The following is a 19,697-nucleotide window of genomic DNA, read 5'->3' on the forward strand; positions in this document are numbered from 1 at the left end:
GAAAGCTGAACACTGAAAAATTGATGCTTTTGAACTATGGTGTTGGAGAAGACTCTTGAGGGTCCCTTGGACTGCAAGGAAATCCAACCAGTCCATCCTAAAGGAAATCAGTCCTGAATATTCATTGGAAGGACTGATACTGAAGCTGAAACATCGGTACTTTGGGCACCTTATGAGAAGAGCTGACTCATTTGACAAGACCCTGATGCTGGGAAAGATTGAGGGCAGGAGGAGAAGGGGATGACAGAGGATGAGATGGTTCGATTGCATCACCGACTCAATGGACTTGGATTTGGGTGAACTCCGGGAGTTGGTGATGGATAGGGAGGCCTGGCGTGCTGCGGTTCATGGAGTCGCAAAGAGTCGCACATGACTGAGCAACTGAACTGAACTGAACCCCTGGAATACCTTTTAAGCAACATTTTTCTTCTCTACCATATCTGCAAATAGCTACTTTCTAAAACGAATCTCTTAAACTTCCTAAAAGTTTGTTTTTATAAAATTCTATTTTGGTTTCAGGAAACACTGAAAATCTTTACCAGACAAAGCTAGAAATTTCATAATTTCAAAACCAACATATTCCTGTAAACTCTGATTTAACAAATATGGTGCTCCTTAGCTGTCCCTTAGCTGGGACTCTCAAGGAGGAGAAAAGGACAAACTTTTTTTTCCTACATTTTTTGTCTTAATCAATATAACAATGTACTTACTTGAGGACAGGTTTCTCCTTAACAAGAACCACCTGACTGATCTTGTTATCTTAAGACATGTATTGTGGGTGTGGGTCTGGTAAAACATTTCTATTGTTAGTTCTAATCTTGTTAATTTAAGATATATGTTGTGGGAGTGGGTCTGGCTAAAGTATATAAGGCCTGGATAAGACTAGTGAGGGGGGCACTCTCCGTCCCCCTTCCGATGTCTAGGTCAGAAGCTTTCTCTGAACCTTTTTCACTGTAATAAAACTTCTGCCACACAAAAGCTCTGAGTGATCAAGCCTAGTCCCCGATCCCATAGCTAAATCTTTTTCTTCAGCGATCATGGATTCGACATCATTCACCATAAGCTATCATCTTGGGGGCTCGTCCGGGATCTTCAGGACAAGGTAAGAACAATCAGAGCTCTAGCCTCTCTGCTTTCTCAGTATACACATTTTCTGCTTTATTTTACTAACTGTATGGTGTGCCAGTGTGTGTGTGAGTTATTGATAGCCTATGGGTGAAGTGTGTAGACTGAACTTTCCTTCTTTGGTCAGCTTTTCCTGGTCTCTTTGACCATTCTGTTAAAAACAAGGGCTTCCCTTGTGGCTCAACTGGTAAAGAATCCACCTGCAGTATGGGAGACCTGGGTTCGATTCCTGGGTTGGGAAGATCTCCTGGAGAAGGGAAAGGCTACCCATTCCAGTATCATGGCCTGGAGAATTCCAGTATAGTCCATGGGTTCGCAAAGAGTCTGACAGGACAGTGACTTTCACTTTCAACTTTCAACATCTTTGACCATTCCGTAACTGTCTGGGGAATTAGAACTACTAACCTCGTCTGTCATATCATAGACTTTTGAGGGAATTTTGACCCATACCTTTACTGTGTACTTTTACTTAGACCCCAAGGTTGGGCTTCCCTGGTGACTCAGAGGGTAAAGAAACTGCCTTTAATGCCAGAGACCTGGGTTCAATCCCTGGGCTAGGAAGATCCCCTGGAGGAGGAAATGGCAACCCACTCCACTATTATTTATTGCCTGGAGAATCCCATGGATAAAGGAACCTGGCAGGCTACAGTCCATGAGGTCGCAAATAGTAGGACATGCCTGAGCAGTGAACACTATAGCTGTCCTTCAAAATCAGTCCATGAAAGTTAAGATACTTATTGTCTGTCCTAAGAATATATGTACTGTAAGAGTACCCACCCCCTTTTCTGACTCCCTCTTTTTCCCTCTTCCTTTCCCTTTCTCTTTTCCTCCCTTTTCCTTTGATGGCTTAAAAATGGGAGAACAATGTTATCTGGGTGAATAAATTAATAGATATGATGGTAATCCTGTCTATGGATAATTTCCAAAATGATACATACTTTATGTTCTACTACTCTAATTACGCTTCTTCAAAATCCATGACTTTATTCCTGTCCTTTGTTTATGAAATTTTAGAAATGGACTTGAAACAATAAATGATTATTTATTGAGTTAAGACATTCCTTTTCAATGAAAAGAGTGGATAATTTATAATTATTTCGATTTAACTTAAGGAAGTACCACTTGGGGATAAGGTGGGGTCTCAGAATTGTCTGTACTATAATTTCATGCAGTAAATTTGAATATAAGTATTAGATTTACCTCTATGTAATTTGAAATTTTCCTCTCTCTCACTCTAACTTCACCATATTTTTCTGCTCTGAAATATCCACCTTGAGTGTCATGAGCTAGACGAGTTTTAGATATCTTTCAGATCAGAGTTTCCCAACTGTTGTGTAGTGAGCTGCTGATACATTAAGAATGGTTACATATATGTTAATATAACACCTCCTTGGAACTGGAAGTGATCAATGGAAACTTAAGGAAACATCCATTTTTTGGTGTGTGTTCTTTAATGTGAAAAATGTTAAGAAAGACTTAGTCTATAGGTTTTGTTTGTAGATTAAGAAGCTAAAAAATCCTCTAAGTTTGGGAGACTTTGTCAGGGAGCTCCTTATTTCTAAAGCTAGGTATAAAATTATCCAGATCTTGTGGCTTCTGCTGTGATGTGTTTTGACCATGACACAGCCCTCCTTCCTTCTCTTTTAGTTTGACAGTGAAATTTAGTGGCCGCTCTTGGTACACACTGCAATTCAAAGAGGTGACCAAACTAATTCACAATAGCATCTGCTGAATTCTTCTTGCAATTCACTTTACATACATTGGTATCAATTTATGTATGCTTCCCTGGTAGCTCAACAGTAAAGAATTTGCCTGCAATGCAGGAGCTACAGAAGATATGGGTTTGAGTTCTGGGCTGGGAAGACCCCTTGGAGGAAGGCATAACAACCCACTGCAGTATTCTTGCCTGGAGAATCCCGTGCACAGAGAAGACTGGCCGACTACAGTCCTGCTGCTGCTGCTGCTATGTCGCTTCAGTTGTGTCCGACTCTGTGCGACCCCAGAGACGGCAGCCCACCAGGCTCCGCCATCCCTGGGATTCTCCAGGCAAGAACACTGGAGTGGGGTGCCATTTCCTTCTCCAATGCATGAAAGTGAAAGTGAAAGTGAAGTCGCTCAGTCGTGTCCGACTCTTAGCGACCCCATGGACTGCAGTCTACCAGGCTCCTCCGTCCATGAGATTTTCCAGGCAAGAGTACTGGAGTGGGGTGCCATTGAAGGGTTGCAAATAATCAGACATGACTGAAGTGACTTATCACACATGAATCAATTTAAATAAACAGACTTTAAGAAAGATTCTTTCATCACTTTTTTTTTTAATAGAAGTGGAAATTGACATTCAGAGAAGTTAAGTGACTTGTCAAAGATTTCATAGTAAGTTACTGAATTCAAATTCAGGTCTGTCTGGTTCCAAACTTATGTCCTTTGCATACTATCGTGATAACTACCTGTTGGAATGAAAAGTAATTATCAACTTACAGAGTATAGAAATTCTATCTTCAGAGGAAATAGATAAAAAACAGTTTTTTTTCAGCATTTGAGAAAAGAAGAATGTGAGGTGAGGCAATAGAAGGGTTTGCTGTCCCCATCAGGACCTATTCTGCTCTTTGAATTAGCCGTGACTTTTGGGTAGTATCTTCATGTAACATAAAACACTTCAGAGACCTTTTTCCGAAAAAAAAAAAAAAAAAAGGATATTTTATTGTTTTGATTGCTTCTAAAAGATATAGGTTAGGAGAACTTCAAGTTGAGGGGAAAAGTACAGAAAGAAAAGTTTTAAAGCAAAAAGAAAATATGAATGTGATATATTTTACAGCACCTAATTTTTGCAAAAGTTAATAGCAAGGAAGAAAAAGAGAAATAGAAAAAGATAGAGACAGAGAGAGTCAGACAAACAGAGGAATTAGTAGGGAGATTAAAGAAACTTGCCAGACATGACAACCAAATGTGACATGTGGTCCTCGTTTGTGTCTTGACTCAAATGGAGCAAATGAAAATTATTACTATTTTTTTAAAAAGATCATTGGGGAATTTAATTATGGAAAGTGCTTTGGCTATCTTGTCACATGACAAACCACCCCAGAACTTCATGGCTTAAAAAAACCCAGTAATTTATTTCCTTACAATTTTGTAACTCGGTCAGCTCTCTTGAGGGACAGCTCTCTGCTCCATCTGGCGTAGTTAAAGTGGCTCGCCAGGGACTTGGGCCTTACTCCCCAGACGGCCTTGGTCACAGGGCTAGCATATTGGTGCTGCCTGCTAGCTTGAAGAGCAGTTGGGGTTTTCACAGGAGTCTTCAGTGTTGCTTCATGCAGGTCTCTCATGTGCTATTTGAGCTCCCTCACAATAAAACAGCTGCATTCAAAGAAGGCAGGGGGAGTTGGCAGCCTCCTAAAGACAAGGCTTAGATCTAGCACAATGATGCCACTGCCATGTTCTATGTATCAAGTTCCAGCCTCAGCTCATAATCAAGAGAAGACACTCTCTCTTTCCAAGGCAGGTGTGACACAAGGAGTATCTGAAGTTATCGTGGAATAATTTTTAGGTGTAGCAATAGCCCTTAGATTATCTAAGAAAATGTCAAAAAAACATTTTAGAGACACAAAGTGAAGGTATGTAGGAGTGAAATGACATTATGTCTGGGGTTTAAAACACTTTGGCAGGAAAGAAAAATGAGAAGGATAAAACAGGGCATCTTGATGGATTTTTGCACATAGATGATGGAAATATGAAGGGATTATTGAACTCTACTTTTGAGGATGTGTGAAAATTTCATAATGAAATTTTAAAAATATTGGCACTTGAATTAGTGTTATAGCTTCTAAAAGAGACCTTAAGGAAGAGGCTCAAAGTCCTAGTTTCATCTGGTTTTGATTAAATTTTAATATTATATCTTTTCAAAATATACCTTAAATAATACTCCCCAAAAGTACTAACTTGAGAAAGCATGCAGAAATAGTATAACTTACAGGGATGCCAAGGCTCTAGGGAGAAGCATAAAAAAGCAGCCAAACACAGAGGGCTACTTGACACTCGTGCCTATGGTGTCTGATGCCTTCATCTAAAAGTGTGAGAGCTTCATGCTTTGAGCTTGTGCATCCACATTCAGATCTTGAAGGGAAGGGCAAGGGAACTGTGGCCTGTGGCCATGACTCTGACCTCACTGATTCTCTGCATCAGTTCAGTTCAGTTCAGTTCCTCAGTCGTGTCCAACTCTTTGCGACCCCATGAACCACAGCACGCTAGGCCTCCCTGTCCATCACCAACTCCCGGAGTTTACTCAAACCCATGTCCATTGAGTCAGTGATACCATCCAACCATCTCATCCTCTTCGTCCCCTTCTCCTCCTGCCCTCAATCTTTCCCAGCATCAGGGTCTTTTCTAATGAGTCAGCTCTTTGCATCAGGTGGCCAAAATATTGGAGTTTCAGCTTCAACATCAGTCCTTCCAATGAACACCCAGGACTGATCTCCTTTTGGATGGACTGGTTGGATCTCCTTGCAGTCCAAGGGACTCTTAAGAGTCTTCTCCAACACCACAGTTCAAAAACATTAATTCTTCGGTGTTCAGCTTTCTTTATAGTCCAACTCTCACATCCATATATGCCTACTGGGAAAACCATAGCCTTGACTGGATGGACCTTTGTTGACAAAGTAAGGTCTCGGCTTTTTAATATGCTGTCTAGGTTGGTCATGGCTTTCTTTCCAAGGAATAAGCATCTTTTAATTTCATGGCTGCAATCACCATCTGCAGTGATTTTGGAGCCCAGAAAAATAAAGTTGGCCACTGTTTCCCCTGTTTCCCCATCTATTCCCCATGAAGTGATGGGATCGGATGCCATGATCTTAGTTTTCTGAATGTTGAGCTTTAAGCTAACTTTTTCACTCTCCTCTTTCACTTTCATCAAGAGGCTCTTTCATTCTTCTTCACTTTCTGCTGTAAGGGTGGTGTCATCTGCATATATGAGGTTATTGATATTTCTCCCTGCAATCTTGATTTCAGCCTGTGCTTCTTCCAGCCCAGCGTTTCTCATGATGTATTCTGCATATAAGTTAAATAAGCAAGGTGACAATATACAGCCTATATACAGCCTTGACATACTCCTTTTCCTATTTGGAACCAGTCTGTTGTTTTATGTCCAGTTCTAACTGTTGCTTTCTGACTTGCATACAGGTTTCTCAAGAGGCAGGTCAGATGGTCTGGTATTCCCATCTCTTTCAGAATTTTCCACAGTTTCTGGTGATCCACACAGTCAAAGGCAATGCTCTGCATCAGTGCCAACAATTGTGAATCAACAGACCAACACTTATATGAGAAGAATAGTTCTTAGTCATGAGTAAGCAGTCTGTCCTGTAGTCTATTACATGGAACTCAAAGTATTCTTAGATAATAACACTCTAAAGTAGAAGTTTACCATGCAACTCTCCAGGTATTTCTAATTAAAGGACAAGGGACAACTGTAGATGCCATTTCCAGTGGGGAACCAGAAATAAATATAATTTAAAGGAAAAATAAGTCCAAGGCCAGCTGAAATAAAAGCATATTTGCAAGATCTAAATTTAACTTTGCAAGAATTCTACTTTTGGGTAAACAGTCAAAAGAATTGACATCAGGGATGCATACAGATTCGTGTATGCTCATATTCAAAGCAGCATTGTTTGCAATAGATACAAGGTAAAAGTAACCAAAGTGTCCATCAACATAAATGAATAAACAAATTGTGATACATACATCTTGGGGTGTGGGGAGGAGGGATAAATTGGGAGATGGGATTGACATATACACACATACATAAAATAGATAACTAACAAAGACCTACTATATACCACAGGGAACTCTACTTAATACTCCGTAGTGGCCTATATGGGAAAAGAATCTAAAAAAGTGGATATATGCATATGTATAACTGATTCAGTCTTCTGCATACCTGAAACTAAGACAGCAATGTTAGTTGATCAGTTGTGCCCAACTCTTTGCAACCCATGAACTGTAGCATACCAGGTTCCTCTTTCCATGGGATTTTCCAGGCAAGAATACTTGAGTGGTTTGCCATTTCCTTCTCCAAGGGATCTTCCCACCCCAGGGATTGAACCCGGGTCTCCTGCCTTGCAGGCAGATTCTTTACCAACTGAGCTACCAAGGAAGCCCTTGTAAATCAACTATACTCTGATAAAAACAAATGAATGAATGAACAAATAAATGAATTAATCATCCCCATTTCTGTTGAAAAAATGTGGTACATCCATCCAATGAATATTCAGTTCAGTTCAGTTCAGTCACTCAGTCGTGTCTGACTCTTTGCAACCCCATGAATCACAGCACGCCAGGCCTCCCTGTCCATCATCAACTCCTGGAGTTCACTCAAACTCATGTCCATCGAGTCAGGGATGCCATCCAGCCATCTCATCCTCTATCATTCCCTTCTCCTCCTGCCCCCAGTCCCTCTCAGCATCAGGGTCTTTTCCAATGAATCAACTCTTCACATGAAGTGGCCAAAGTATTGGGGTTTCAGCTTCAGCATCAGTCCTTCCAATGAACACCCAGGACTGATATCCTTTAGGATGGACTGGTTGGATCTCCTTGCAGTCCAAGGGACTCTCAATTACACTAAAAAAAATTTCTGATACATGCATTATGCTAGGTGAAAGAAGCTAATTACTAAAGGTAAATAGTGCATGATTTCACTTAAATGAGGTACCTGCTGCTGCTGCTAAGTCGCTTCAGTAGTGTCCGACTCTGTTCAACGCCATAGACGGCAGCCCACCAGGCTCCCCTGTCCCTGGGATTCTTCAGGCAAAAATACTGGAGTGGATTGCCATTTCCTTCTCCAATGCATGAAAGTGAAAAGTGAAAGTGAAGTCGTTCAGTCATGTCCAACTCTTAGCGACCCCATGGACTGCAGCCCATCAGGCTCCTCCATCCATGGGATTTTCCAGGCAAGAGTACTGGAGTGGGGTGCCATTGCCCTCTCCGAAATGAGGTATGTAGAATAGTGAAATTCACAGAAACAAAAAGTAGAATGGTGGTTACCAGGGGCTGGGGGGAGGAAGGAATGGAGGAGAGTTAGTGTTTAATGGGTACAGAATTTCAGTTTTATAAGATGGAATTGTTCTGGAGATGGATGGCTGTGATGTTTGCCCAATAACAGGAGTATACCCAATGCCACAAAACTGTACACTTAAAAATGATTAAAATGGGAAACTTTAAATCATGCATAATTTACCATCATAAAAAGAGTAAGGGATCCAACATTATTTTAATCAGTGGAAGAGGAAGAAGACATGGGTGATGGGGCGCACCTGGTACTGAGCTTTGAACCAGTTCTTTCAAGGGAAGAGGCTACTTTCACGTCAGAGAATGCTATTTTCTCCAGGGCGTGCTTCATATTTTTAACTCAAATAGGCCTGTGGTTGTTTCCACTGCATTTTTCTTCCAGATTTTAGGAATATTATTGTCACCATTGAAATCTGTTTACAAAGATCATGGTTAGTCTCATTCTCTCCTTTTATTAGTCAGGGCTCCTCATTAATTTAGAAAATTGTTTGTTCAACAAAGACCTATTTCATTTGATAATGGTCTGTGAATCCCTGGGATTATGGCAAGGATTTTACTCTGGAGTAATCTCCCGGGAGCACTGTCCAAACAGCTGTGAAGCCAAGAGAGAGCACTGCGACAAGGAGTGGAAACTGACCAAAATGAATCTTTTCTGCTTTTCGCTGGTAAGATTTTTAATACATGTACCATTTATATCCTCATTTTTATTCTATTGTCTGGAACTAGGGTCTACCCTAAATCCCCTAAGTGGTGATATTTTAGGATACATTGTAGGATTTCATAAGAAAGTCAACGTCAGAAAAATAAGGAAACATTTTCATTAAATAACTTTAGCCAACTGTGTGCAGAGGCAAGTAATTTACAAAAGCAGCATATATTTATCTATAACAATGATTAATTACTTAACAATTTGATATTGAATTTCTAAGTGTGAGATGTAGATAGTCTTTTTGAGGAACTATTTTCTTCTTTTCATTATTGAGCACAAGAGTTTTTATTTTGCAAAATACGCTGCATTGGGCTTACTGGTTTTGCTTTGGGACATTCTGAGTAATCAAAATTCCTCCTTTATTGTTTGAGTAATGGATTCAGTTCAATGTTGGTTTGGTTAAACCCACCATGGAGGCAGGTTTCTGAGTTATACAGCCCTGTAAATGCAAGGTACAATAGATTAATCCAGTCCTGCAGATGTGCTCATTCAAGGGAGTAGGCAGCTCTCAAATTCTTTTTTACATTATGGCTTTTTTTTTTTTCCTTTTAGCCTGAAGTGGATCAGTGGAAGTTAGCAGGTAGTCATAGATCTGGAAATATTTTAAAACTCTAACCTGCAGTTGTGACCATCTGCCAATGCTAAAAATGGATTTCAAAAATAATTTTATTCATTTCTATCTGTGTTTACAGCAGGGTATTATGCCTATTCATTGGTTTTTCAAGATGTCAATGGGAGATCCCTGTCATTTGAGGAAATAAAATGGTTTACTTTGATGTTTGTTTTCTTTCCAAATTGCAAAGAAGATTAACATAAGTGCTAGAGATGGTGCTGACATAGTTGTAATACCTAAACAGGAGGCATTTTAAGCCAAGATAAGGGATTTAATCTTAGAGCATCTTGAAAAATAAAATGCAATTGTGAGTTGTGGCAGGCTGAATCATCGAGTTCAGCTTGCCTATATACTCCTAATTTACAAAATAACCGCCAGTGCTCAACTTTGCTTTGTGCCATATAAATCTGACTAGAGAAATCCCATTTCAGGTGATTTAAGTGGTATTATGCATTTGCTTCTAGTTGCTCTAAAAGAGCTGTATGTGGTTTACAGGAATATACTTCCCATGGAAATAGGCAGTGTAGCGGCAGAGCCGCCCGTGTTCTGAAATCACGCTGAATGGTGCTATAAGCAGTATGCTAATATTTCTATAACATAGCAGAGCTCAGCATAGCATGGCATATGCTTTGTAATCCTGCTAGTCAAGACATAAAACCATATAATGAGTGTGATTGTCTTTCTCTGTAATATAGGGAAGGTGGCACGCCCTCAAAAAGGATTGCTTCAAAGACGTGCCTCATGTACTCAGTTTGACTGCCAACTCTTTTCCATCTCTTTAAGCCAGGCTTGTTTAGAAACGTATTAGCTTAGGTTTAACCATCATTAACACTGACTTATTGTGGGTAAGCATTCCGAAGTTTATATGAGGTTAAAAGTAATTGCTATAATAAGAAAATGTCCACAAGGTACTTGGTTAAAAAAAAAAATCAAAACTATTTTAGATATTTTTATTCCTTCTTGGGGAATAAATAAATAAAGTTATTTAGCATATGGGCTCCTAATCAGGGTGTTGTGACACCCTACCATGCTGTTATGAGCTGTGAAAAAGGGGTGGGGTCATAGTTTTTGCCAGGAATTGGTGTGTAATTCAAAATACATTTTATCTGTGCCTATAGGAATGTGAACACATGGGGCACAGCATTTTAAAGAAGAAATTAAAAACTACTGATTTAGTGGAGAGATTGCAGAATTTAAAAATGGAAGTGTAAATAAACATATTGACCTTTAAATCTTTAAGAAATAGGTGATGCTAAATAATAAGCATCGCATAAAGATTAGCATTAGGAAAGTCAATGAATGAGTTAAACATTCTCTTAAGTGTAGGGGGAAATTGTAAATCTTTTAGTAAATGGGGTTTTTAAGAGAAATATAAAGCCAAACTTAATGAACTACTCATTTTTAACCAAGGATACTATAAATAATCCATTAAAGGTGATTGCTATTATTTTGGATCTATAAACTCCAAATGGGGTCTCTTTTTCAAAAGGGAGTCAGGAATATCCTTTTATGTGGGCCACTCTGAATCCAGAAATTTTTTTAGAGTTTTACATGGTGATAAGGCTTTTAGAAAACCTGCTCATTAGAAGCAGGATGATTTTTTTGTTGAGCTCATCATAGAGTTATTGAGTTTAGCTTGACTTTGTAACCCAGTAAGGTTACAAATCAATTTCACGTGCACCATTTCTTCAGTGATTTGAAATGCTGCCCCTATCTTTATTTGGTTTATATATTTTATCCCATTGGTATATCGCCATCCTTTTCTTTTTGACTGTTCTGCATACCTATTAAGGTAATTCTAATGCCCAGCAGATATCTTACTCCTAAGAATGTCCTCTTCTTGTTCATCTTCAAAATGTGGACTTTTTAAATCTTTGCTTCTATAAATATACTGAATCATATTATCAAGTTATACAAAATATTTTATGGGATTTTGATTAAAATAAATTTAAATTTTACATCTTTAGAGGAAATTGACTTCATTCTGAGGTTGAGTTCTCTCATCCACAAACATGTATAACTCTCCTCTTATTCTAATCTTTCATGGCCTTTAAAGATGTTTTATAATTTTCTCTAAAAAATTCCTGTACATCTTTGCTAACTTTATTGCTAGTGGTCTAAGAAATTTTGGTTGCTATTGTGATTTTTTTCCTAATTTGTTTTTGCTGATTTATAGATGTGCTATTGATTTTCAAATATTAATATGGCAAGGAAGTGGTGGTGGTTTAGTTGCTAAGTCGTGTCTGACTCTTGCAATCCAATGGACTATAGTCTGCCAAGCTCCTCTGTCCATGGATTCTCTAGGCAAGAATACTGGAATGGGTTGCCATTTCCTTCTCCAGAGGATCTTCCTGATGCAGGAATTGAACCTTGGTCTTCCTGCTTCTAATAATCTATGTTTTTTTCTAGTACTTTTTATGTAGATAATCTGTAAATTTTCCTCTTCTGTAGCAATTATACCGTTCTCAGCTTCTCTCTCCCTCTCTCTCCTATAACATTGACAAGTAAAAATACTACATGGCAGGCAGCCTAGTCTTGCTTCTAACATTCATGTAATTACTTCTAATTGAGTCTTCCTGAGGTTTTTGATAAATAACCCTAATGAGGTTGAGGAAGTTCTGTCTTTTCCCAATTTGCTGAAATTTTATCAAGGATGAATAATAAATTGTTTAAAGCCTTAAAATATTTATTGAAGTGATAAAAAATTTTTAAGCATGTTACACTATATTTAAATATTGAAATATCCTTGTATTCCTGTAATTGACCATGGTGAATTTTTAAATACATTATTAAATTTAATTTTGCTAACATTACATTTAGGAGTTCTTAAAACTATAAGTAAAATTGGTCCCTAGTTTTCTTGATTGGCAAGAAAAATCTCTCACTTTATTTTGCTAGAATTCCTGATAATCTGATGTTGTAATGCCTCAATATGTCCTCCACATATTTACCTGCATGATTCATGGGTTTTCTGTTTATTCTTGTATACACTCTGGGTGAACTCGTCAGCATTTTCTAATTCTTTTGAGATGTCTAGAGTTCATCCCAATTTTTGATTACTTAATACAAATGTCTGTGGTTATATTATTTTCAATACTTAATTGTTTTATTTTTTGTTTCTTCCTGTTTTGGTTTCATCATAGGTTAATTATTTTAATAGTAAAATTCCTTTTTTATTTAGCTCATGTGAAGATGATAAATGTTCTTTTTAAATTATTTTTCACCTGTTTTATGATTTTACATTAATGCAATGGGATGGAAATGGAAATGGCTTTATTCTCAGACTGTCAGTTCAGTTGACTTTTTCTCAGCTTTTGATCCCTACATGTGTTTTGGCCGGTGCTGGAGCATAACTCATCTCTCTCTCTGAGTGTCTCCCAGTGTCTCGGTCTCTGTCTTTCCCTCTCCTCTGCCTCTCACCTCCATCCTCCTCTCTCTCTTTTCTCTCCTTCCTGGCCTCTTTACCTTCCTCCATCTAGCTGTGAGGCAAAAATCTCCAGTCTTTCTGAGGCCCCAGTTTAGAAACAAGGTTTACATTGCTGGTCCAGGTATCTCATCCCAGGGTGATTCTTGGTTTATTACTGATCCGGTCACTGAATCAGTTGGCAGCTTGTCTCTGATCCCAGTTTGCTGGCTGCACTGAGTTTTACTTTTCTGGCCTATGGCTTCCTAGAAGCAACAGCCTCAGCAGCTTTGGGAAGGAGATTTTTTCTGCCTCCTCCTTTCATTTGTCAGCCTCCTGTGGGTGCTGCGACAGCCCCTGGATTTCATCAGGTGCTTGCTTAATGCGGAGGAGCACCGTCACACATGATACTACAAGATCCAAGATCCATCAGTGCTGCCTGTTTGTGGGCAGACGCTTAACAAGTTCAAAGCTTAACCTCCAATCACCACTTTGTGATTCTGTTAGGCTTTCAACTTTCCTACATGTTTAGGTATTTAGAGCACACATGTCTTAGGACTTAACCTAGGTCTTTTAAATTTTCCCGATAATTCATTTGGAGCTCAAGTTGCTTGAATTATGGAACTGTAGCACAGAGCTTATTGGTTGAAATTTCTAAAGGTAGACAATGTGAATACAATTCAATCTTTATTTTGTTTGAATCTTAACAAACTGCGTTTTTAAAGATGAGAACATTTTTTAAATTTTTTTTTATTTTTTTACTTTACAATATTGTTTTGGTTTTGCCATACATCAACATGCATCTGCCACAGGTGTACACATGTTCCCCATCCCGAACCCCCTCCACCTCCCTCCCCGTACTAACCCTCTGGGTCATCCCAGTGCACCAGCCCCAAGCTTCCTGTATCCTGCATCGAACCTGGACTGGCAAGTAAAGTAAGCCAGAAAGATGAGAACATTTGTTGTACAATACTATGATTTCTCACTCATTGTTTCAAGCAAGAAAGCTTTTTTTGTAATCCAGCAGATATTTATATTGATGACATCATTATCAGCATCACCAGTTACTATCACTAGAAATTTTCAGTATATTGAGTGTATACCTCTCTCCCTTAAGACTGTCTCCAGCTGATGCCACACAATACAATTTAATCTTAAAAGGAAAAAAATCTAACATGTTAATTAGTCAGTAAGTTTGCTTCCCAAATACAAAGAAGCATAGAGTTCACAATAGTGTTACATGTAGATTCATACATTTTAAAATTCATTATTCCAAAAAAAAAAGGATAAAAACAAGTGAATAATATAACTTATTAATATAAATACTTTAAACATAAATGTTAATGCCTTTATTGTACCTGTGAGATATTTTTGCTATTTCAAAGCATACACTGTATTTAATTTTATTCTGATTTCTTCTTTTAAGGTGAATGAAACTGCAACTTTACAGTTGAGGAAGCTGAAGTACAACAGATTGTGTTTCTTATACAAGGACATAGTACTAATTGGTACTCCCATCAGAGGGATGCATATAACTAAAAACTATGACCTGACAGCCAGTGAAGTTTATTGGTGTCCAAAGAGGTCTTTTCTTACCTAGAACTTTATGTTCTCATCATGCTTCTTGAGAAACTGCCTCATTTGGGGCTTCCTTCATGGCTCAGACAGTAAAGAATCTGCCTGCAATGCAGGAGACCTGTGTTTGGTCCTTGGGTCAGGAAGATTCCCCTGGAGAAGGAAATGGCTACCCACTCCAATATCCTTGCTTGGAGATTTCCATGAACAGAGAAGCCTGGCAGACATCTGTGGGCTTGCAAAGAGTCGGGCACAACTGAGCAACTAACCCTTTCATTTTCACCAACACTTAGAGTTTTATTTTGATTCCTGGATCTCTAGTGAGTGCTGAGAATGCCTCTCTTTGCCGTTTTGCTCACTGTTGAACACTGGCATACCATAAAGTATAATCCCAGTGCAAAGGATCATTTAGATAGGGTACTATATAAAGGTGGGTAGATGGTTAGACAACTTTCCAAATGAAAATTATCATTTTGTTATTCCTTAACTCAGAAATGTCTCTACTGCAGGAAGGCTCTATGGACAGCTTATATGAGCCAGTCCCAGAGCAACAAGCTCACCAAGACAGGAGCTCGGGTAGAACTGATTCTTTTTTCTCACGCTCTGAGGAGAGTGGAAGATCACACAGCAGTCTCTTCACGGTGAGTGAAACTTGAGTGAATCACTTCTTTTCTATTGTATATGTAGAATCACTTCCTTAAAGAAGCATGTTAATATGGCAAAAAACCCTGTTTTCTGAAACTTCTTCATTTACTTTTAATTTCTACTTTTCATTGTTTTGTCTTACATGATTTTGGCTTATTAATATGAGTTACCACTTACAAAGTATGTATTAGATGATCATGTAGCTAAAATTATTTAATCAAAAGCAAACTTATGGCAAAGAAGTAATTGTATTGCTTTCTAGATGATAAAATTGCAGGAGAGAAATACAACATTACTTGTTAAAGTCTATAAACCATTTAGTGTTAAAGCTAGCAATTAAATACACATATGTATATGTCCACATCAGCAGTTTACTGGTAAACCATGTCTTCGGGATGAGTGGGGAGAACCTGAGATTTGTAGCATTTGCCAATTCCCATGGTTCGAATGGTCCTACTATGGTTGACTTCAAGCTGTCAATGGTTTAATAACAGGCTTACAATACCTGAATATTTAATTATTTATTCTTTCTAGCACCAACTTCAGCACACCACTCACTGCTTTAAAATCTGTGCTGCTTCTTTACTAAGCTGCTGCTTAAATTTATGGACACACACCACTAACTTACAAAATGTTGAGTATTATTAGGAAGCAAAGGCAAACAGTTTTGTGAATTATATTTATAATTACCAGAGGCAGAGAGTTCTCCATGCTCTGCAAAATTAGCCCTGTTCCTGTTTTACAGTGCAGGCAGTTTTCTTAGTCAATTGTGCTGTAATTAAATTAATCCCATTCTAATAAACTTATTTTGTTTCTACTTTGACTTAGGACGATATAAAAAGTCCTATGTCTGCAGCAAATAACGAAATTTTCTATACTTACAGATGTAGAAGTCACCTCTTACCTTTGTAATCACACATTTCCTCAATAACAGCAACAAAAAATAATATCAACTATTATTTACTCAGTGCTTTCTTCTTGTCAGGGACTGTACTGGATGATGTTTTATATGAAATTATTTGTGCTGGTCCTCACAGTAACATTATAGAAGTTTAGAAATGTTGAGAAAGGCTAAATAACTTTCCCAGTTAAAGAGAGGATGAGAAAAGATTAGATTAAAATACCTTCCAATGTTACACCAACCTGCAGAGCTACCTATTTTATTCGTTGGGGACATTGGAAACTTATTTTCCCAGCTTACCGAATGTTTCTGTTTCCCAGAAGCCTAGATCAACTAAAGGCTAATATACTATTATGCGTGTGTGCCTAGTTGCTCAGTCCTGTCTGACCCTTTTGTGGCCCCATGGACTGTAGCCCACCAGGTTCCTCTGTCCATGGGATTTTCCAGGCCAAAATACTGAAGTGGTCTGCCATTTCCTCTAATAAACAAGTTCAATAATAAGTCTCAGTAAGTAAATATAATTTTAAAAATTCAGTGCAGTGGAAACTCTGCTCTGTACCCTTTTCAATATCCTTAAAATATTGATGTTGACAGATATGCAAGGCTATGGTTTTTCCAGTAGTCATGTATGGATGTGAGAGTTGGACTGTGAAGAAGGCTGAGCACCGAAGAATTGATGCTTTTGAACTGTGGTGTTGGAGAAGACTCTTGAGAGTCCCTTGGACTGCAAGGTGATCCAACCAGTCCATCCTAAAGGAGATCAGTCCTGGGTGTTCTTTGGAAGGACTAATGCTAAAGCTGAAACTCCAATACTTTGGCCACCTCATGCGAAGAGTTGACTCATTGGAAAAGACTCTGATGCTGGGAGGGATTGGGGGCAGGAGGAGAAGGGAACGACAGAGGATGAGATGGCTGGATGGCATCACTGACTCGATGGCCATGAGTCTGAGTGAACTCCAGGAGTTGGTGATGGACAGGGAGGCCTGGCGTGCTGCGATTCATGGGGTCGCAAAGAGTCGGACACGACTGAACTGAGCTGAACTGAACTGAAGATAAGTTTAAGAGGAAGCAGCAGTATTTTTACATCTCAATGTGAGAGAGAGAGACCATTTACATGGTGAATGTCAATTGACACTGCAAAATGTAAGCATTTTTTTCTCTATAATTAAAAAGAAAAGGTGAATAGGATTAAAAGATTCAAGATATTTCCTTAAATGTATGAACTTAATAAGTATGCAAGAAAGATAAACAAGTTCATGGTCAACTAGTTTACTAAGATTGTTATCAAACTTTATTTACACTGAAAAAGTAGATGAAAATAAAACATGATTTGAATTGCTACAGCTCTCTTTCCTTTTTCTTTCTCTTTCTCTTTTATACAGTATATATATGTGAAAGTGGAAGTGGAAGTGAAAGTGAAAGTCACTCAGTTGTGTCCGACTCTTTGCGACCCCATGCACTATACAGTCCATGGAATTCTCTAGGCCACAATCCTGGAATGGGCAGCCTTTCCCTTCTCCAGGGGATCTTCCCAACCCAGGGATTGAACCCAGATCTCCCACATTGCAGGCAGATTCTTTACTAGCTGAGTCATATATATACATATATTTCCGTATATATACAATTAAATACTTAGGTAAATGTATACATTTTATATATGCGTATACAATAAATATATATGTATCACAATTTAATTTTTAAATATATGCATATATATCAACATAATTGTTTATATGTATATAAATATCCACTTGTGTTAAATCACTTCCATTGTGTCCAACTCTTTGCAACCCTATGGACTGTAGCCCGCCAGGCTCCTCTGTCCATGGAATTCTCCAGGCAAGAACACTGGAGTGGGTTGTCATGCCCTCCTCAAGGGATCTTTCAGACCCAGAGATTGAACCAGTGTCTCTTATGTTTCCTGCATTGACAGGCAGGTTCTTTACCACTAGCGCCACCTGGGAAGCCAGTATATGAATGTATATGTGCATATATGGAAAAGGAAATGGCAACCCACTCCAGTATTCTTGCCTAGAGAATTCCATGGACAGAGGAGCCTGGTGGGCTACAATCCATGGAGTCACAAAAAGTTGAACACAACTGAGCAACTCACACATGCTTATGTGTATGTATACACACAGTCACACTGAAAACTGGTTCAATTATTGATTCCACTATTCAATTGTTGAATTACACCAATTGTGTCAGATTATTATGGACACCTATTTTATTCCTGATGAAAATGTTTCCATAGCTTGGATAAAACAAAATTAGTCTTTTAATCATGAAATTTAGTGATTTTAGAACTTTCCTGACTTTCCATCTGAGTTTCTGAAGAACAGAGCCTTTTTTTCTCCTACTATTCTCCTTTTTTTTTTTTTTTTCTAATTCAAGGGGAAAAATATTTGGACCAGTCATAATAGTATTGAAAATAGATGCTTCTTTATGGATTAATGTTCTGAAAATACTATGAAAAGGCATCTAAACTTAATGAAATTATTCCTCAACTCTGAGAGTCCTCAGCCCAAATGTGTTTGTAATTTTCCTGTAGGGGAGAGGTACTCTCAAACTTAAACACTTTACACCCAACCCAACAGCATACATAGTTAGAGTGGAAATTTATAGTTCATACTAAAAATAATGTCATTTGCCACATGAATTGAAAAGAAAAACAAAATGAGAGAAGAATCCTAGGCCTCTAGGTTTCTCTTAATCTATTTTATTTATGCATATTTATTAGAAGTGAGAAGTTTTTTGAAGGTTGTAAGATGTTCCAGGGCCCCCAAAGAGAAGATCAGGTGTAGACCAACCGCATAATTAGAGAGATGTTTAAGGGAAAAAAACGAATGTTGGGATTTTTAAATGAAGAACATCAAAAATATCCAGTTTACATTTTAATTGAATTTCTAGGAGGGATTGGTAATGGAGAGCTAAATAGTCTAAAGAAGAACTGATTTTAAATGAGACTTTACTAAATTTTATAAAGATAATAATAAGTGGTTCATTTATAATATATAGCAAAGCCAGAGAGTTTTGGAGGGCTACTACCAAAAAAAGATTAACAATAATAATAATAGCTAAAAAGTTTGATAGAGTGAATAATCATGCAGCTAAGCAAATATGCTGAAAGAAAATAGACTAACATACTAGCCTAGCTAAAGACTGATTACTTTATTACGTTAGTTAAAATGTCGGTTGTTACTGCTTGATTCTGTACCGATTTTAGCACCACTTTATTATGTCTTAAGCTAATAAATGATCTTGAATTAGAAAAAAAAGTGAGAACATAAAATGTTTGTACCTCTGCCAGTTTGGGGTTAACAAGATCAAGCCTGAATTATCAAGCTTGCCATCTATATTGATTGAAAAAAGCCAATAATTGTCAGTTTTCCACTTCATTTTGTATCTCATAAATTAAGCCAGTAAGATATTTAAGCCTTTTCAAGTGTTAGTGTGTTAGTCGCTCAGTTGTGTTCGACTCTTTGTGATCTCAGGAAGTGGGACCCACCAGGCTCCTCTGTCTTGGAATTCTCCAGGGAAGGATACTGGAGTGGGCAGCCATTCCCTTCTCCAGGGGGTCTTGAATATTGGTAAGCTAAATGACTGGATCAGTGAAAATTCATTAGTCACGCTAAAGAAAGTCTTAATCATGGAGAATGTATGATGCAGAGTC

The 19,697-nt window shown here is 38.2% G+C and overlaps 1 protein-coding gene across 4 annotated transcripts in view; it reads left to right on the forward strand.

Annotated features, from left to right (window-relative positions):
• The first annotated feature begins 869 nt into the window (after positions 1–869).
• The window catches only part of SAMSN1 (SAM domain, SH3 domain and nuclear localization signals 1), a 174,764-nt gene continuing 155,936 nt past the window's right edge, over positions 870–19,697 (forward strand). The window contains exons 1-4 of one of the 4 annotated variants that reach the window (XM_055567801.1): positions 870–1,102; positions 8,728–8,843; positions 14,330–14,659; positions 14,983–15,119. In XM_055567801.1, coding sequence (XP_055423776.1) covers positions 14,644–14,659; positions 14,983–15,119 — 153 coding nt within the window. In that variant the 5' untranslated portion in view covers positions 870–1,102; positions 8,728–8,843; positions 14,330–14,643. The remainder of the gene's footprint in view (positions 1,103–8,727; positions 8,844–14,329; positions 14,660–14,982; positions 15,120–19,697) is intronic. The other 3 variants (XM_055567800.1, XM_055567802.1, XM_055567803.1) reach the window with 3 other exon arrangements.

The sequence above is a fragment of the Bubalus kerabau genome, chromosome 2 (assembly GCF_029407905.1).
Source record: "Bubalus kerabau isolate K-KA32 ecotype Philippines breed swamp buffalo chromosome 2, PCC_UOA_SB_1v2, whole genome shotgun sequence".
Taxonomy (NCBI): domain Eukaryota; kingdom Metazoa; phylum Chordata; class Mammalia; order Artiodactyla; family Bovidae; genus Bubalus; species Bubalus kerabau.